Source organism: Panthera pardus, unplaced genomic scaffold (genome assembly GCF_024362965.1).
Source record: "Panthera pardus isolate Hobbes unplaced genomic scaffold, ASM2436296v1 HiC_scaffold_11, whole genome shotgun sequence".
Classification (NCBI taxonomy): Eukaryota; Metazoa; Chordata; class Mammalia; order Carnivora; family Felidae; genus Panthera; species Panthera pardus.
The window spans coordinates 49,265,627-49,287,405 of record NW_026526666.1 but is presented as its reverse complement, the minus strand read 5'-3'; the positions used below and the strand labels follow the sequence as shown (position 1 = coordinate 49,287,405).

The window sequence follows — 21,779 nt, the reverse complement described above, 5'->3', positions numbered from 1 at the left end:
CCTACAAAATTCTAGGGAATTCAGTTAGGATTCATGGCTATTCTCTCTCAAGTGACACCATTAATGTGACTCAGATCCAAAGATTAAAAATCACCATCTCCCCCATTTCATGTTTTATTTGTAAGCAGAGAAATGATACGACCAGTCAGTTTGAGTCACTTCTCTGTCCCCCAAGTCCAGGGTCATGCTGCATTGTGTACTAAAGCCATTACCAGAGAGAAAGAATTTTCACTGGTCAAATGATTTCCAGGAGGTATCCACTGCAGTTTGGAGCTCACGACTTTTCTATGTCCCATTTTGGCTACCTCTCTATTATTAATGTCTGGCATCCTTGACTTCTGACCCATTGCAGCCCTAGCTGCAAAATGACAGGTGATTTGCATTTGGTTCAAATTATTATTTTTTAATTGTACTTTTGGCTTTAAAATCATGGATAAAAGTGTAGACAAAGCCTCCAGAAACTTCTTCTCTAAACTGTCAAATTAAATGTTGCATTGAAAGGAACCAAGAAGGGGCGCCTGGGTGGCTCAGTCGGTTAAGAGTCCGACTTCGACTCAGGTCATGATCTCGCGGTGCGGTGAGTTCAAGCCCCACGTTGGGCTCTGTTCTGGAGCCTGTTTCAGATTCTGTGTCTCCCTCTCTCTCTCTGCCCTTCCCCCATTCATGTTCTGTCTCACTCTGTCTCAAAAATAAATAAACGTTAAAAAAAATTTAAAAAAAAAAGGAACCGAGAAGTATATATTAAGAGAATAACCTGTCAGTTAGAAAACCAATGCAGTTTAAATGTTTCAGGTTTATTGGAATAAAGTTAGTGTAAAATACCCACCAAAAGCAGAAATACTTTGGATAGAATGTTGTGTTGTGAAGTTTGCTTCACTAGATTCTTAGTTCTGTGGAGATAGAGATGGTGCCTCCATTGCATCTGCATCACCAGTGCTCAGCCTAGTGCCTGGCACATGGGGATGCTTGCTATAAACTTACTCATTAAATGAATTAATTAATGAATAGCACAATAAATCTGCATTAAAAAAATACACACACTTCAATTTTTGTTGTTTCATCTATCTCCCATGCTAAAATGAAAAAGAAAGTCATTACATTGATAGCATGTTAAAGCCAGTGGAATATATATGAATTCATGTTCCTTGGAGTTTGTTGATGGACCCATAACCTCTAAAACTCTGATCCACATGAGGCTGTTTTTATATGTAGAATAAGTAATTGTTTCTATTAAATAAAAGTTCTGAAGCCAAGGAATGTATTCTAGCCCCTTTGGAAGATTCTCTGTTTCTATTAAAGAAAAAGGTTTAATTAGAGCATGCTATTTTAGAAAGAGTTGGCTTAATTTATTTTCAAATTGGTACACAGAGGGTATCTGTACTTAAAGATTCTAAAATGGCATCTTCAGTATTGTACAGGCCAAAAGAAGGATGACATTTTGCATATTTTAACTACTTGAACTGATGGTGTGTCCATATGGTACAAAGTGCAGAAAGTCTTGCTCTAAATTCTGTTTTTAAGTTAATTTACATTTTTTATAACAAATGCCCCCAAACCAGGCATCGTGTTGCTTTAGTTTGTGTGAGCTCGAACATCCTGTCATCAAGACCAAAGCTTAATACTTCCTTCTTAATTTTCAATGTGTAAATATATGTGACTAGTTCTGCCATTTGGCTGCATCCTGAAGAGTGACTAATGTTACCTATGTATTCATGGGTCATCACACACCATGTTTAATCAAGAATATATTTTCACCTCTGGTATTTGACATGTCACATGCCTATCAGTTTACTGTCAGGCAAGATAGAACGTGTCAAAATGGGCATTAATTCTTACTGCTCTCTTATGGAGCCAAGCACTGCAGATGACAGTGAATATGACAGCTTTTGTGATCAGCAACATTTCTGCTGGCATCCTGTTATTAATAATACTTTGGCTAGACAGTATTACCAAGGATAATCTATGGTGGAACAATAAATAGTTCCTGCATCATTGGCCACAGAATGATTTTTAAGCTTTTTCTAAGGCTTTTAGTTTTTCAGGCTTTTTTTCCCCTTCAGGCAAACTCTTAACTAAACTTGTTATAAAATTAATTGGAAAGAGGAAAAATGGAAAAGTGACTATTAAAAGCTCACTTTTTCATTCTTGGCTCAAAGGCTATATTTACCAATTTTTAAGAACCGCAGTGCATATCGAAGGATCTCAAGACTGAGTATGATAGAGAGGTGAACTTAAAGATTACAAATAATGCAAAAAAAAAAAGATTTTTCATTAAACAAATAATTATATCACTTGGGAAACTTATTATTGAGATGAATATTTCTGATGATATGTGAAATGCAGGCAGTATTCTCGGCATAGTATAATATGTACTTAATAGCCATAATGACCTTTGTATTAAAAAAATTCACTAACAGTGAGGAAAGGGTGAGCAGCTTTATGGCTAGCATTATCCAGACATGTTTTTCTTTTACTCCTAGGATCAATTGCAATGGTTATTGCATACACATAATTTATATTTCTAGTTATGTATTACCTACACCATCATTAAGCAAAGTTCATGAGGTGGCCAATCCCTGGTTCACTGATCCATCTGCGATTGGATCCATCCAATCCAGCCTTCAATTATTTAATGCTTTTTAGTGCTTGTGAGACCCTGCAAGATTCTGAAGAGAAAATACCAAAAGTTTTAAATGAATAATACCTCAGATTTACCAACCCCATTTTATTTTTGCCTTGTCCTGATTTATTTTCTCTTATAAAATCTCAGTGAAATGAGTCTCTCCTCGCATCATTTTTAAAGATTACACATGGTTGGGCACCTTGGTGGCTCAATCAGTTCAGTGTCTGACTCTTGACTTTGGTTTAGGTCATGATCCCAAGGTTGTGGGATGGAGCACCACATAGGGCTCTTAGCTGACGGTGGAGCCTGCTTGAGATCTCTGTCTCTGTCTCTCTCTTTCTCAGCCCCTCCCCCCCACTTGTGCATGTGCTGTCTCTCTTAAATAAAATTTTAAAATATATATTTATTTTAAAAAGATTACACATGGTTAAGACCACATAATTACTTTTTCTAGTTGTTTAATGCTTCAAAACAAAAACAAATAAATCTTATTTTCCTTTGTTTCATAAAATTGGTGCTGTATTTTAAATTTTCAATGTTAAATCTAGACAAATTTTATATGGAAATATGAGAATTGAGAAGGTTATTTTTTAATCTTAAATTTGCACTTCTTAGCTTGTTTACCCAGGGATACCATAACTTTAGAGTCTTTTATGATAGCACACTAGTTACATATTTATATACCTATGTAAGAATAAATTGAAATTTCTGATATAAGGGAATCATACAACAGATTATATAAATGTTTCAGATCCTCAAGATGGTATAAATGTGTTTGTGTGTGTGTGTGCCTATGTCTCACGTGTATAATGCATATGGTAAAATAAACTTCATTGTGAGACCTGTTCTTTAACTAATGACACTGATTTATCACAAAAGCCTATCAATATAAAAGTATAGAGTTAATCATGCATCTGACAATCACTTTTGTTTGATTTATCAAAAGTTCTTCCATTTCTTCTTAAACTTGAAAAAGTAAAGGATTTGGTTATGTTCTTATTTAGAGGTATTCTTGGTTAAAAGGTACATAAATCAACAAATTAACACCCTTTAAGAATTTAGGATCAGAATTAATGAGCTTCCTTGAAACTGACTACCAAAATTTGTAGCTTGTGCTTTTCCACTGTTGCCTTTCTTCCAGGAAGCAAAAAGATTCATTCAATGCCAGTCTTTTAAGAAGTTTCTTCTTTCTTTCCTTTTTATGTTTTCTCTCTTTTTTTACTTTTTTTAATTGTCAACAGAAAAATCAGACAGAATAATTTTCTTCCAATATGCAAATATCTTTAATAGCTAGAACTTCATTTAAACCTGATAGTTTAGAAAAGTTTTATAAGTAAACACACATTAATATTTTAAAGGTACAAAAAAGAACAAAGTACATTTTAGGAAGCCTTTGAAAGCTATTTTGCAATTTGTGGAATTATTAAATCGAGTAAATTACCATAATTTTGGCTTTGGGCAACTTTAATTCCTCTATGCCTCTATTTCCTCATCTATAAAATGGGAAATATGGTACTGCTTCATAGTGACTTCTGTTATTGTGAGGTTTTAATATTATAGGAAGACTTTTCTGCACAGTCAAGACTATTTGGGGCTATTTGCAATTTTAAATTAACTTTTATTTTATAAGTTAAATTTTTTTTACACTTAAACCTGGCTTTTCAGTACTTTTTTTAAAGCTAAACATACAAATCTTCCTCTATTTATAAATCTGGTACATTTTAACAATTAGTTTAAAACTTTATTATTTAAAATCTATTAAATTTTTAAAATATTTTTATTTTCTTCATAAATCTAATACATTTTATGTTCCTCAATTATGTTCTTCAAGCTGTGATGTAACATGCAAAACCTCCCTAAGCACTTAAACCACTCTTGCAAATGTAATCAATTAAATGTATAAATGTAGTATATTTTAAGTTCTTTTAGGCATCACAGTACTATTGTTAACCAAGTAAATAAAATTCTCCTACACATTTCAAATAAACATGTATAGGGGCAGGAAACTTTCCCTTTCTTCCCCTGCAAGTGCTTTGTCTGGCCTAGTAATTAAATTGACATAGACAAATTAACAAGGGAAAAATTAATTTAATTTTGTAGACAAAACAAAGGATAGACAAAGAATACATTTGTAAAGAATTGACAAAGAGGTTTGGGCTTAGGGTAGTAAATTAGTGAAGAAGTAACAAGATTTGTTTGTACTGCCTCCTGAGCCCTATAATTCCCTATTTTTGGGTGTAAGAAGACCTTCCACTCTTCTGGTCCAGTGAGGGTACCTTTCACATGGGAAAATTTATCTCCTGCTTTCAGGAGACAAAGGAGAGTCGGAGCATCTTTTTTGTACCAGCTGTTCTGAAGTAACTTTAATTCAAAATAATTAACATGCCAAAGTGGCATATTCTGTTCCCCATCACATTACAACTCAATAATTCATTTCTCATTTTGTTTGGAATCACATGTTCTTATGCCCTCATATGTCAATTTTTTTAAATATTATAAGCACTTTTAATTTTATTTATAAATTTTTCCTATGTTAAACTCAAAATTACAAATAGAAAGTGGTTTTCTTCATGATCTCAATTTTTAATTTGTAAATTTTCCCAGAATTAGAAGGACACTTTTACCCACTTCTTCTTACACAACTTTTACCATTCCAGTAAAAACCCCAAACCTTCGTGTTTAAAATAGCAAAAATTTATTTTTCACTACCATTACACGTTGGCTACATATTGGCTGGGGCTCAGCTCTGCCTTCTCTTTGTTCCAGAATCTAGAAAGAAAAATGGAGCTTGTAGGTAGGGTTTGCCACAGGCAGCACATAGCACGAGTAGTAGCACAAGCTGGTGTAAAGCTTTCCCATGGCTTATATTCTATTAGCCAAAGTGAGTCACACGGCCTGGGCTAACATCGCTGGGGCAGGAGCTATAATCCTCCCACGAGAGGAGGCACCTACAGGAGGAGCCTGATAGCATGGGAAAATGCTTCACGTATTTTGATCTATCAATGCATTCTACAACATCTTTCCTCAAAAAAAAAAAAAAAACTGGTTATATTATCACCTAGTTATTTCTTATATGAATTTTTACTCTAGTACTCAGTTGCTTCTTTACTGCAAGACTGAATGTTAAATTATTTTCTTGCTTTTGTCAGGTCTTACAGCCATATTGATGACCTTGTCCTAAGGCTTAAATGAGATCATGCAAATGAAAGCATCTATACATCCTTAGCAAATATAAGTAGGAATACATTGTGGGTATTTTTTTTTTTGTTCTCTTATTTTTTGGCTTCATCCTTCCTGATTATGTTTTGCTTGTATAGTTGTATGGTTTTTGTTCAGGCCCAACTATCTAAAGCAAAATCACTTACCTATGCATGGATAAAAGGAATTTGCTGTTCTATCATTAGTTACTCTGAGTTCCAGTCATTTTGGCCTCAGAAACAGTGTTGCATTCCACCAGCACTCACACCCCTCCTTTGGCTGCTCTAAATATATTTACATTCATTGAGCCTTTATTTATTTTTTTTTTTTTTTTTGAGAGAGAGAGAGAGAGAGAGAGAGAGAGTGTGTGTGTGCAAATGAGTAAGGGGCAGAGGAAGAGGAAGAGAGAATCCTAAGTAAGCCCCATGCCTAGTATAGAACCCAATGAGGCTTGATCCCACAATACTCAGATCATGACTTGAGCTGAAATCAAGAGTGGGACGCTTAACCAACTGAGCCATCCAGGCACCTCTCATTTAGCCTTTTATATTGGACTTTCTGGAGGCCAGATCACACTGTTTTCTAATATTAAGCTAGTTATTGACAATAAGCAGCCTGTAAGTCATTTTTACATGTGGCTTTAAGCAACATTTCATTCATCCTATAATGTATTTATGCACAATTTTTTTAAGACGCACGAATAATCTAACTAGCCAGATTATAGAAGGAATTGAAAGTTAGGCAGAGGAATTTAAATTTAATGATGCAGGAAATAGGAAATAATTGAATTTTCTGAGGCAAGAAATAGAAAAACAGCATGGCATCATTATCACAGTACGGGATTTTATGTCAGACCATCCTGGATTGGAATACTGTCACCACCAATATGGCCCTAGTATTCCCAGTCAGTAATGAAGATCACACTACCTACTTCATAGAGCTGTCATTCAATAATAGATTCAGCAAATACTGTGTTCCTACTTTGTACTAGATGTCTTTGAACAAAAAACGAACTCCATTATTGACCTTGTTATGCTCACATACTAGGGACGAATACAGAAATATATTGTGGGTCTCCTGGGTGGCTCAGTTGATTAAGCATCTGACTTCAGCTCAGGACATGATTTCATGGTTGGTTAGTGGGTTCGAGCCCCACGTTGGGCTCTGTGCTGACAGCTCAGAGCCTGGAGCCTGCTTCAGATTTTGTGTCTCCCTCACTCTGCCCCTCCCCTGCTCACATTCTGTCTCTCTCTTTCTCAAAAATAAATAAACATTAAAGTTGTAATCATTTGATTTTAGTTTAAGAAAAAAATAGTGAACAATTGTGATATAGGCTTAGAAGGAAAGGAACAAATGACAGAGAACTGGGGTTTGTATTTTTAAATTAAGTGATCAGGAAAAGCCTCTGTAAAATGGTGACATAATTCATATGTGGAATTTAAGAAACAAAACAGATGAACATAGGCGAAGGGAAGGAAAAGTAAGATAAAGATAAAAAAAGAAAGGGATGCAAACCATAAGAGTCTCCTAAATACAGAGAACAAACTGAGGGTTGCTGGGGGGGGGGGGGGGGTGGGGGGATGGGATAAATGGGTGATGGGCATTAAGGAGGGCACTTGTTGGGATGAGCACTGGGTATACTGAATTCTACTCCTGAAATTATTATTATACAATATGTTAACTAACTTGGATTTAAATAAACTTTAAAAATTAAAAAAAATAAGAATAAACAAGAAAAAGGTTCTGTAGCTGCAGGGGACCCATCCATGTCCTCTTGATCCTTAACATTCTACTGTGTGCCCATGGTATCTAACTACAAGCACTGTTGAATCCTCTTGAGAACATTCTTCCAGCAAGTGTTCAGTGAAGCCTGGAAGTACATAGGAGTGGATGCCTCCCAGTGCAGATTCAGTCATTGACAGATGGGAGTGAGGGAATAAATAGCTCACCTTCTTCACCACCCACCCCATACCCACCTGACATATATTCCATACAGATACAGCTTAAGTTGCCCAGAGTGGCATTGGCTTCATTAAACAGCACTTACTGGCTTTCTTCCCTTCCTTGTTTCACTTCTTTACTCTTAAATTGGTGTTTCATAGGATTGCCTCCTAAATAAAGCATTTATTCTCTAATCTATGCCTTATGCAGAATCTGCTGCAGGGGGAAACCAACCTGAGAGAAATATCACCTCTAGCCACTTAGGATAGTACCTGTAACAGAATATGTACTCAGTAAATGCTAGTTCTCCGTTTCCTCACCCTTGTTCCCCCAAGTCAAGCATGCATGATGAAATGTTTTAGAAAGTCATCTCTATACTTTATTATTGTTTTGGAGGTAGCTAAAGCTACAGTCCTAGAAACCAGTGAAGAAGCAGACAACAGCTTTAGGGCTGACAAAAAGCAATAAAACCCCAGTCAGGCCAATGTGAGATGCCAGTAAAATGTGGTTACAATGGTCTGTTTATATTCTTTTGTATTCTTTACTGCACATTATATATTCTGATGGACTACGTGGTTCAATGGAATATTATAAGACAGTAGTGGTGCCATAAAGATACCACTGGGTAGGCCAATAAAAGTAGGCTGAGAGATCAGCAAAGCATTCTATAAGATTGGTCCGAGATTATCTGTCATACTAGGCTTGTCAGGTAGCAGTAGCAGTGGAAATGTGAAAGGACCTCTGATCTCCATCAGCACTCAAAGCTGCTATATATACAGTTGACCCTTCAACAGTGTGGGGATTAGGGACACCAACTCCCCACTCCCATGCAGTCAAAAATCTGCATATAACTTTTGACTCTGCAAAAGCTAACTACTGTAGCCTACTGTTGAATTGAACCCTTATCAATAACATAAATAGGGGTGCCTGGGTGGCTCAGTTAAGCGTCCAACTTCGGCTCAGGTCATGATCTCATGGCTTGTGAGTTTGGGCCCCACGTCGGGCTCTGTGCGGACAGCTCAAAGCCTGGAGACTGCTTCGGATTCTGTGTCTCCCTCTCTCTGCCCCTCCTCCCCTACACTCTCTCTTTCTTTCTCTCTCTCTCTCAAAAATAAACATTAAATTTTTTTTTAAAAAATAACATAAATAGTTGATGAACACTTATTTGTGTTTTATATGTGTTATATACTGTATTCTCCCAACAAGGAAGCTAGAGAAAAGAAAATATTACTAGAAAATCATAAGGAAGAGAAAATACATTTACAGTACTGTACTGTTAAAAAGCCTCATGTAAGTGGACCCACACAGTTCAAATGCATGTTGTTCTAGGATCAACTGTGCATATAATGCATAAAATTAAAGTAAAACCAATGTGCTTGCTATGTAGGTACATTTTCTTTTTTTTTTTTTTTTTTGTAAGTACATTTTCAAGTATTTCTTGTCTTCTCTTCTAACTCATTTTCCACTTCTAAGCAAGCCTTAAACAGATAACCTAAAGATCCTATTGGCTCTTGAAATTTTTAAAAATTAATTTCCTACCAGGGCATACAACATCTGACCTGTCACCTCCTTATGTCTCAATCTATTCTTGGTTTACTCTCCTTCATGCTGATTAGGCTCAGGCATACTGGCCATTATTTAGTTTCTCAAAGTATGCCACATGCATTAGTGTCTTTTTTAATGTTGATCTTTCTTCCTGGAATTTAATTATCAGCTGTTTACATAAATAGGTCTCTCTCATTCCTTAGGTGTCTGCTTAATTGTCACCTTCTCAGTGAGGCCTCCCTTGACCACCTTATCTGAGATGTATCAGTTAGCTATTACTACAGTAATACTGCATAACAAACAAAATCTCAGTGGCATGCAATAATGAACATTTTTTTAGCCCAAGTGTCTGGGGGTTGGTTGGGGATCTGTCAAGGCAGCCTGGGCTTCACTCAGTGCCTCTGCTGATTTGTTCATGCCTGGAGGTCAGATGGAAGTCAGCTGATCTCTATGATGCTTCTGCTCTACAACTGTACTCCATATATTTCTCATTTTCCTCCTGGGACCAGTGGGCTAATCTGAACATGTTCATTTTATAGTTTTTATACATGGCAGAGGTGTAACAGTATGAACAGAAGCACATAAGGCTTTTTAAGGCCTGGAATCAGAACTGGTCCACCATTACTTGCACCTGTTCTATTGACTAGAGCAAGTCACAGAGCCAAACCCAGCATCGGTGGTTTATTCCTCCCATGGAAATAAGAGGGGTGGGAAGGGAACACATCTAAATACTTATGATCCAATATACTGCAAAAGGTCTCCTCTTTTTATTCCAGTTTAAAGTGCTCAGTTTATTGCCTTCCAAGCAATTTTGGCTTTTTGTATTCAATTGTCTACTGTCTGTCTCACCTGTGAAATTTTATATTATATGAGAAAGGAAGAACAGACCATACTATGGTAACAAATTAAACCCCAAATATCAGCAGTTCTATGCTTGTCTATTCCTCCTCCTCCCTGAAGAGTTTAAGGGATTTGAAGAGGGGAGTAAATATAAAAGGAACACAAAGGCTTATAGTGATTCACAAGGCTCTGTCATATTTGGTCTTTTTATTGGCCTTCAAAGTAATACATATACAGGGAAGAAACTTAAAGAATCTTGGTTTTATAAATTGAAATTCAATTAAAATCTAATAAAATGTATAAAATGCTCAGGGCATCTAAGTCACTGACTGATCACCGAGTCAGAGCCTTCCAGAAACTTCCAGATTGTGCCGAGTGCCCAGCCACCCCAGCTCCCGTAGCAAAATGTGTGCACGTCTAACATATCCTGTCTCAGTTTATACTTAAATCTGCTTTGGATCACTGCCCCTCGATGATCAGCTCTTCTAGGGTTTATTCATAATTCATCTGAGAGCCTACACAGGCAGGATATCTAGAAGGCCTTAGTCTCATACTGGAAATTCTGTTTTGCCCTCCGGTTTCTGAAAAGCCTTCATATCTGAACTTGCAGGCTCTTCTTTAAAGTCAAATGACGTACAGTGCCACTACTAAGACATCCTTTGCTCCACTCAGGTCTCACAAATCCAGTTTTAAGTGTATGGTCTCATGCTTTCTGGAAAGCCTTCCCCCTAGAATTCTTATAGGTTGATACTTGCAAGATGTGACAACAAATCCTGAGTTTGCTAAAGATACTGATGACCTTCAAAATACCTTCACTTGCTAAGGAGGGCTGTGATGAAATTCCTCCTAAAACAGACTGTGGGTATTTAAAATTTGTTTTAACCTTGTAATTCAACCTAAGTTTGTTCCCTACCACATGTCTTTCCTGGGTTGATATTATCAAGTTTCTGTGATAAGCAGAGTCTGTACCTCTAGCTCTGAGAACATTACTGGCATTAAATAGTTAATGACTATTAGTAATCACATCACAGAAACACTAAGAGAACATTAACCATGAGACAGTTAAACTTCTTAGCCAATTCAGTATCTATTTCACAGCATTCTTGACATTTCAAACCGTCTGAATTTTCATTTATCCAGTAGTAGTTGGAAACCTATGTCTAAAATTTTAGTGTCGTCAAGAATACCCACTGTGCCCTCTCGATACGAAAGGTTAATTTTAATGAACATTTAAACACTTATATTAGGCAATATCATTTAAATATAATTGAAATGTGAAGCTGGGAGTTGTAGTGCTTAGCATCCAAATCTGGCCTGTTTACTGCATAGTCATAGCTCAAAGGCTGTACCAGTACTTGTTAAATATTACAGCCTCTATAGAGTGAGAGGCACTGGCTAGAGCATAACTGAATATAGACTTGCCCCTCCCCAGGCTGTATTTTAAGTAGTAACCCATACTTTAAGGACTTTTCGTATGCACTTTGCACTTTTGAGTAGCAAGTTGAAGATGCAGGTCAAATTGGGGTTAGTGCAGCTCAGACTATCAAAAGATATGGACAGCTTGGGAAGAAAAGGGGTGTAAAAAGGAGCACTAGCTAGTGATAATTAGCATCCATTTAGTGCATAACATGGATTGTTTTTGCCATCATTTACATACAGTTTAGGCACTGAGTGAGTAGGTTATATTGCAAGACTGTTGGCTGAAAAACTGGAAACCAGAAATACCACAAAATGAGTGTACCCTGAAGCAAGAAACCTTCCAAAAGACTTGCACACAATGCTTCCATATGTAAGCTCTTGCACTAAGTCTTTGAAAATGGACTTTAACCTGGGGCTCAGGCACTTAACCAAACATACAATGCACCAACTGGGACGGTGATAGTGCTGGGAAAAAAACAAACAGAAAACAAAAAACAAAACACACACATACACACACACACACACTGGAAAATTCTTTCTCTTTTAAGCATTTTAAGTTATTTAGTAAAAGGTTGCCATCAAGGCTGGTATGCTAGTCTCTATTATAACCAAAGAGTTCCTTTTTTCCCCTTCAACATCAGCTTTAAAAATGTGGTTTTATCTGTAACTAAGTATATTAGGTCATTTATAGAAGTAAAATAAAATACTGTGTTTAAAAGAGTGTGTGTCCTCCTAACATTGTTTCCATTTCCTGCTGAGTGTGCATGCCCAGCTAGCCATGGCAAGGCCCAATTCCAGCGATTTGCAAATAACAAAAGCAAATCTACTCATTCTCAAAATAACGGAACTATATATTATACTATAATAATATAATGATATAACTATTATAATAGTATAGTATAGTATACTATACTATGGGATCATATAGTATAATAATATAACTGTAATAATAATATTAATAATTCAGACTTTTTTTCATTATATTGAATGGGAATCTGCCTGAAGTAGAGGGACAATTTTTATTTCCAATAAAGTAGCAAGAAGGAAACAGAAAACAATAATATAATAATTTATTTTAAAGTATATATCACTTTTTTAGGCACTAGAATAGTATATTTTAAGCTTATAATTTTACTTGTTACAATAAAACAAAATAATAGCAAAGACAGATCTCCTAAGTTGTATGCTTAGCTACTAAAAACTTACTTTACTTTATATTATTTTTTAAAAAACTATTTGTGAGACACTTAAGGTTAATTATTATCGCCGCTATACAGATAAAGAAGTTACAATAGATGATTCTAGTTTTCTAATCTAGACTCTAGACTATGTTAAATGGTATTGAATCAGACTGCATCTGTGAAGTTCTACAGAATTCAGTATACTATATTGCAGGCTGTAAGCATTTCATTATGTAACCTGTAATGGTGATAGGTAAATCATTTTCAATTTTAGTATAAATGAAAAGACAAAAGTATTAAGAATAACTACAAAAATTGTTAATTTCTATTTCATTTTAATATTGCATTTATAATCAGAAAATTACTTTAGCCTAAACATATGGTTTGCTAAGCCTTATTTTAAAACCATGCATTTTATACAAGTAAATAATTGCATCAATTAAATAAACATAATCTCCAGCATTTCAATTGCTATTTATATATTTCATTACAGTTTTTATCTTCCGAAATATCTTTTAGAGTCTTAATTTCAAGAAGAGATTTTTTTGGTACCTGAATGTCACCATGTACAATCGGCTTTATTAAGCAGATCTTGAATATTTTCTTAGTCCTTTAATGCCCCTTTTCAAATTTTTTATTAGATAATTGCATTAAATAATATCAATAAAGCTTTCTTTTATGACTCCTAAAACACACCAGGCTCTGCCTGACTCTGTGTCAACTAAATCCTTCTCTGTTCCACTGATAAATGGAGGTTCCATATGATGAGGTTTTTGGGGTGACAGTGGGGTTTGTGGGGTTCATGGGGTCTGGAGCTGACAGCCAAGAAAGAATTCTTGAAGATGTCATTGGTGCAAAAACGTGATTTTATTGAAGCACGGGGATAGGACCTGTAAGTTGGAAGAGCTGCCCTGGGACCATGAGGAGACACTGGTTGTTGGGGGAGGTAAAGTCCAGGGGAAGTTTTCAGTGAGATTTTCATATGCTAAACAAGACTCCCTGTATAGTGGAGGCTTAGCTATTGTCTAGCTTAGGGTTATTTTTTTCCCTCTAGCAAAGTATTAGCATTAAGACAGTAGGGAGTTCCAGGAGAAATGTTTTATTCTGCCAGCCTCAAGTGTTTGTCAATGGGCTGCAGGTTAGAAGGAAATTTCGTTTTGTCTGCCATTTCCTTCTACTTTGGTTTCCCACATCACCATTGGGGGGTGATGGAGACTTAGGTCCTGCAGGACTATGATCTCTACCACTTAGCCACTTGTTTTTCTCCTTTCCTTTGTTCTCGGGCAGCCAGGAATATCACACATATCCCACCTGGGGGTAAGGGGTAGTAGAGCCTTTGAGGCCTTTCAGCTTGCCCTAGGTTCCCTCATCACCTTATAGTCCTGACTTATACATTTAATAATTATATCGAAATTCTTGGGTTTTATAAATATGAAGCCTTTACATTAAGTATTCAAAAAAATAATTTCAAGGTGTCATTTTCTTCTTTATTTCCCCTGTCAACCATAGGTTGTAACATATCGAGTGCAAACTACAATACTAAATAAATGTGCGTATGTGCATTAATCTCATTAAAGTCACTTTAAAAAAATAAATTTGATTATTACAAATGCATATGGGTATTCTAGGCTGGGTTATTTTCATTGTACTATATCAAACACATTAAGCTATGAGTATCCACACACGTAATAAGTGCCAGTGTCAAAGCACTTTGTTTTAATGATCACTGGGAATTACCAAATCAGGGTTGAAGGTGTAATAGTGAGAACATAAAACTTTATTCATTCAAAATAATTAGAGGAAAGGCAACTCTTACCTGTAAGAATCTAAATTATGAAATATTTTAAAAGAAATTCTGTTTCTGTAATTTTTAAAAACAAGGTAAAAATAACATTTCACATTTATTATGTAGTTATTAGGAATCAAACACACAAGGAAGAAAATCACTATACAAAGAATTTTCCTCGCAGAAACAGAATTGTTTTTAGAAGGAATATTGGACAATATTATCATTCTTTATTCCACACTGAATTTATATATTCAAAGCTCAAATATTTAAAATGGTAGTGTTTGTGGAATTATTCTGATTAAGATGTGTAATCTGACAATTAGAAAAACATCTTATTAAGCTCTTCACATTCCATTCTTGCTTATTATGTTCATTTAGATGCATTTGTCAATTTATAAGTACAGTAATTAAAACTTTTTAAATTTTCTTTTTTTTTTTTAAAGGAGCCCGCTACATGAAAAAAATGCAAGTCAAAGTGGTCACAACCTAGAAGTCTGCAGAGACAGGAATAACTAGCAAGTAGATACTATGTTATTTTACTATGCTTAAGTATATAGAATTCAGTAGTGTTCTGGGAATTTTACTCTATAATTACAAATAGCCTTGTAATTTTAAATTCATATTTAGTAGTATTTGTGTTAACTATATTACATCACAAAAATAGTTAGGAAGAAAATTGGTAACTATGGATTTCAGGAAACAGAATTTTGGTCAATAATAATGAAGTGATTTTGGTCAAAAAGATGAGTTTAAATATTGTATCTTTTCCTAGGTCTTATTTTTAGAGACCTAATTCAACAATATATTCCTTTCTGAAAAGAGTGATAATCTCCCTGTATCTTGCAACACATTCAACCACTGTATAAATGTATTAATTCCTCTCCTAAACCATTAATAGGAATTATAATACAATCATGCTTTTAAGAAAGAGAATGAAGTTACATTCACTTTTGAAGGTTACATTTTAAAATTTCAAGGTGATATCAAATGAAATCCAGACATAAAGCAGGAACTTTCCCTTCATCAGTACTCACTGACATTTTCAAGAAATGAAATAGGAGGTTCAATGATAAAAGCATGTAATGTTTGGATGAATGGATTTTAAAAAAGACTTAAGAATGTGGAAAGGGTAAATAAGATTATTTGAATGGCAACAAGAATCTTTGAAAATCTCATTGTTCCATATTAAAGTGTTTGAAGCTGATTCTTTCTCCTGAAATGCATCTTGGAGATTGTAATAGAATCAGAAAATGTTAAAACTAAACTTATTTTAGAAAGTATTTGCATCAAGTCTTTCATTGGTATGGATTAAGGAACTAAGTCTGCACTTAGAAACTGATTTTACATGTTAAAATTACACATATACACACACATAAACATATTTATATGCACATATATACATAATATACATGTATTCTTTAGGATAATAATATAATTAGTTCTTAATTTAACAGATATTTTGCAATTGATGGTGATTAAGATATGTCTGCAAAGAAAAATCTATAAGAAATTATGGCAGTATCCACAATCAAAACTTTTAGAAATTATATATGTATTTTAATTTAAAATCCTATAGTAGTAGAAATTTCTATAATTACAGACATCATTTAAAATTATATTTCAATTGCTTAACAGTACAGATTCCTAAAGAATTATATAAGCCAAAAAAAGTTTCTTCCCTTTCAGTCTTTTTGTTAAGGCTTTATAAATGGTAAATCATGGTTGATAAACACCTCACATACAAATTATATCAAATGTTTATACAATTGAAACCACATATTTTGATAAGAAGAATGCTAAACAATAACTCAAAAAACACTTCAGAGATAAAAAAGCATGAATGAAAGCCTAATGAATCTGGTTTATAAACTTAGACTTTTTATCTTAGGATGTCATACAGTGATACAAGCTTACACTATAAGGTGTAAGTATTTTGAAATTCAAAATTCAGACTTTTAAATAGTTCAGTGGGGCTGTCTTTGTATTAAAGGAGAGAAAATTCTGAAAATGTGTTTAGAAATGCCTTGGTAATAGCATCAATTTCAGCTCAGAAGGAAATGAAGAAGACTATAATTTAAAAGGAATTAAAGAACTTAAAAGAAGAATTATTTTTTAAAAGAAAAACATCTGGAAGATGAGAGAGTCTGGTGGTGGGAGCCCAGGAAACTGACACTTGCTGGGGAACTTAGGACTCAAACTAAAGTGATGGCATTAGAGAGAGAGAGGAGGACTTTGATTTGAAACAATACCTTCTTCACTGGATTCTATAGGAACTTCATTTGGATGCATAGTGACCCCATTATTCGAAATCTGGAGCATTAAGAGAAGAGGAGTTTACCTTCAGTAGAGGATGTTAAAATGGTAACTTTAGTTCAGAATGTGAAGTTCAGGTGCCTGGAGCACATAGCAAAATGGGGACATCTCAGGGTTGGTGGAAATGCAGAACTGGAGGTAGGACTAGAAGATTTCTCTGAATAGACTCAGTGGTTGAAGCCACCAGGATTTCACCAGGCGGAAAACATGTACACAGTGGAAGGGGAATATTACCATAGGTATAGTTCCTAGGATCAATATTCAGTCATCAAAATTCTGCTTAGAGAAAGAGGAATCAGCCACAAAAACTGAGCAGTGGTCAGCAGTTAGAGGAAAACTGGCTTCCAGTATTTTGTTCTGTTTTTTAAAGAAACAAAAGCAGAAATATTCATAGAGGTTAGCCATGTCAAACGCTGCTGAGATGCCTTGGAGGAGGATGACTGAATGAGAAAAAACTTTTAGATATCTGTCAGTGCTTGGGAACCCCATGGAGACAATCCATCTTTGGAGGCCAGATGAATTTGTGAATCCTTTCCAATATAGCACCTTTATTCTTTACCTTATCTTCTTCATATATCAATCCCAATAATAGAATTATGTTTTCCAGATTTGTCTTGCAGAGTTTCATATTTTTAACTCAGATTTGCTTATTCTCAGAATATCATCATAACTCCCTGAAACTTGATTTGAATAGCTAATTCAACTTAATGTATTTTGGTTGAAGAACTCTTTCTTACAGGGTAATCCTATCAATTATATATGGCCCATTATTATTTCATGTAGTAATCTCATAAATGATTTCCCATAGTAGGCTGACAAATACTCCATTTGCCACTGTTGGGAAAAGCCCAGTCCTTCTCCTGTGTTCCTTCTTTGCTCTCACATGACTGCCGTTCTCACAACAATTCTAACATGTCTGTCTTTCATTTCTTCCTACATGTCTTGTAGCCCCTGGAAGCCACCATTCTACTTTATCTGAATTTGACTACTCTAGAAACTTCATATAAGTGGGATCCTATGGTATTTGTACTTTTGTGATTGGCTTATTTCATTCAACATTAATGTCCCTCAGTTTTGCACATGTTGTAGCATATGTCAGAATCCTCTTCCTTTTAAGATGGAATAATATTCCATTTCATGTATATACCACATATTGTTTACCCATTCATCTATTGATGAATACTTGGGTTGCTTCCACTTTTTGACTATTGTGATTATTGCTGCTATGAACCTAGGTGTGCAAATATCTCTTTAAACCCAAGCCTTCAATACTTTTGGGTATATATCCAGAAGTGGAATTTCTGGATTATATGATAATTCTGTTTTTAGTTTTCTGAGGAATTGCCATATTGTTTTCCATAGTGGCTGCACCATTTTACATTCCCACCAATGGTGCAAAAATCAAGCCAGTTTTTCCACATCTGAGCTAACACCTGTTTGTGTGTGAGTGTGTGTGAGTGTGCCTTTGTGTGCGTGTGATGGTAGCCATCTTAATGGATATGAAATGATATCTTATTGTAGTTTCAATTTCCATTTATCCTTTAATGAGTGCTTTAATGAGCATCTTTTCATGTGCTTATTGCCTTTTGTACATCTTTGGATAAATGTCAGTTCAAATCCTTTGCCTAATTTTTAATTGAGCTGGTTTTGGTTGTTGTTATAGCCTTTTAAGATTTTCTTTTCATTTTTTTTTATTTTCAGCAATTTGATTATGATATACCCAGGGGTGGTTTTCTTTTCAGTCATTTTCCCATAGTTTATAGATTTTCCTGGGCTAGAGCTTTTCATCAAATTTGGAATATACTTAGCCATCATCTTTGTAAGTACTGTTCCAATCTCATTCTTTCTCTCTTCTTTATGGGACTTTAGTTACATAGGTCTCTCCACTGTGCCCACATTTCTCTTGTACTCTATCCTTTATTTTATATTCTTTTTCTCTCTAATTGGGTACTGTCTATTGATCTGTTTTCCAGCTCATTATCCAATTTCTAATATGATTTTTTTTAATTTTTTAATGTTTATTTATTTTTGAGAGAAAGAGACAGAGTGTGAGGGGGAGAGGGACAGCAAGAGAGGGAGACACAGAATCGGAAGCAGGTTCAGGCTCCAAGCTATCAGCACACAGCCTGTCACAGGGCTCGAACTCACTAACTGTGAGATCATGACCTGAGCCGAAGTTGGATGCTCAACTGACTGAGCCACCCAGGCGCCCTCTAATATGATTTTTAAAATATTTGTTAAATTCTGAATTTCAGAGACTATGTTTTTCAATTACAGAACATCTATTGGATCCGTTTTTATAAATTCTAATTATCTGGAGAAATTCTATTTCTATTCATCTGATCTATCATGTCCATCTTTTCCACTGTGTTCATGAACATATCAATTGTAGTTATTCTGAAGTTCTTGTCCATAATACCATGATCACCTACACATCTATTTTTAGTGTCTGTTTATTCCCTTATACTTTGGCCATTATGAACCTACCTTTTTAAGTAATTTTTTATTAAATGCCAGACATGGAGTATGAAAACTTTTAGAGTCACCAGGTGATAATATCCTGGCAAGTAAAGCAGAAAAAAATATTCCACCTAATTTTTTTCGGGATTAAAATGAGTAGAGGCTGAATGCTTCAGTCTGTCTCTGGTTGCTTCCTTTTCTGAAGCATAGCCCTCTAGGATTTTCAACTGAAATCTTGGAGTGTTTACTATGATTTTTGCCTCTCATGAATTTGTTGATAAGGCAGGACATTTTGCTCTGTGTTTTAGACATTTTTATCTAAAACTCTAGTGTTCTGTGTCACGAAGCATCAAAATATACCAATGACTCTCTCTCAAAGGGGAGTATACATTTAAGGTTCCTCAATTCTCCAATGTTTACATTAGGCTTTCCAGACCACCCAAAGCAGTTATCTGTCTTTCCCCAGTTGTGGCCCTCTGATCAAACTAAACCCAGATTATCAGACTCTAAATTCTATCATAGAATTGACAAATGCTTCCAGAGAAAGGAGATGAGCTGGGCATCAAAAGCTCCTTTCTTTTTGGTTCTCCCCACTTTGAAAACTTACCCAACTAACTAGTTTTGTTGCTTCCTCAGCTCTTTGAATCATTAAAGCAGATGTTTACATTTACATGGCTTTTCCAGTTTCTCTCTCTAGAAGCATTGATGCTGCCAAAAAACACTTTGTGTGCCTTGTTTTTGTGTATCATGGAAACTTGTACATGTCAACTAGCATAGATTAATGTCTTTTTTCATTTCTTCCTCTTTTTCTGTTAGAATTCTTTCTAAAGTAGACTTTTTATTTTTTTAGAGCAGTTTTAGGTTTACAGCAAAATTAAGTGGAAACTACAGAGAATTCCCATATATCACCTGACCCTGCACATGCATAGCCCCCCATACCATCAACACGCCTCACCAGAGTTGTACATTTGTTACAATCAATGTTGACATATTATTATCATCCAAAGTCCATAGTTTACATTAGGCTTCACTCTGCTGTACATTCTGTGGATTTGGACAAATGTATGATGACATTCATCATTATAGTATTACACAGAATAGTTTCACTCCCCTAAAAATCCTCTGTCCTGCATCCCTCCTAATCCCTGACAACTGCTGACCTTTTTACATAACTACAGTTTTGCCTTTTTTAGAATGTCATATAGTTGAAATCAAACAGTATATAGCCTTTTCAGATTGGCTTCTTTCACTTAATAATATGCATTTATATTTCCTCAATACCTTTTTGTGGCTTGATAGATTATTTTTTCTAGCACTGAATAATATTTCATTGTACAGATGTACTGTAGTTTATTTATCCATTCATAATGTATTCTTTTTAACAGTTGTATTAGATTCTATAATATCTGGGTACGTTTTATTAAACAATCCCCTACTCGGGGATGATTTACTCTATTTCCAGTTTTTCCCTCTTAGTATAATGGTATATGAGCTAACTTGAATATATCCCCATTTATTTACTTGTGTTTCCAAGGGGGAACATACCCAGATATAAGCTTGGTAGGACATAAATACACTTTACATTTGTAAATTTGTACATATATAATTTTTAAATTATGTTATTTTACTTTTATATAGGACATAGATTTTAAATCATTTCATTGTGATAAAATACACATAACAGACACATAACATAAAATTTACCATGTTTAAGTATACAGTTCACTTGGCACTAAGTACATTAGCATTGTTGTGCATCAATGTAACTGGTATTGTCAGTTTCTTATATAGACTTCCAGAGATATCTCTCCAATATATAATAAGCCTATGTATACACACATACATATTTTTTCTTTCTTTTCCTTAGATTATGGCATTTTTTCCCCAGTAAGGAGAAAATATCAGACATAATTTCATATCTGTTTTTAGAGAACTTGCTTATTTTATTTTCATTTTTTTACAAACTCCTAAATAGCACATTGTGTGGATTTATATAACTCCCAGTCTTTTGCTATCACAAAAAGCTACTCTAAATGATCATATGCATAGCTTATTTTGCATGTATGCAAGCTGATCATAAGAAGAGTGGAATTGCTATATACAAAGTCATGCCTTTTTGTAATTTTGGTAGAATTTGTAAAATTGACCTGCATAGGGCTTATTCCAGTTTTTACCATTATCCATAATGTGGTGCACATGACTTTCTATATTTAATAGGTGAATATTGTACTCAAAGCTACAGTGATTTATAGTGTCACAGATATGTTAACATCCTTTCCCCACATTGCTACTCAGAAATAAGTCATAATCACTGTTTTCTTATTTTTATCATTCTACTGGATATAAAGTAATATCTGAATTACCTCAGGTTATACTTTCCTGACTACTAGAGAGATGAACCATTGTTTCATATGTATATTAGTCACATGCTCCTCTGCAATTTGTATATTGAGATTTTTGCCTACCTTTG

The 21,779-nt window shown here is 34.9% G+C and overlaps 1 protein-coding gene across 12 annotated transcripts in view; it reads left to right on the top strand.

The window, feature by feature from the left end:
- LRRC7 (leucine rich repeat containing 7) overlaps positions 1-21,779 on the top strand; it is a 553,063-nt gene that overhangs the window by 128,658 nt on the left and 402,626 nt on the right. Inside the window, exon 3 of one of the 12 annotated variants that reach the window (XM_019448899.2) lies at positions 14,980-15,055. The exons of the other annotated variants lie outside the window; for them this stretch is intronic. Coding sequence (XP_019304444.1) covers position 15,055 — 1 coding nt within the window. The 5' untranslated portion in view covers positions 14,980-15,054. The remainder of the gene's footprint in view (positions 1-14,979; positions 15,056-21,779) is intronic. 12 annotated transcript variants of the gene reach the window in all.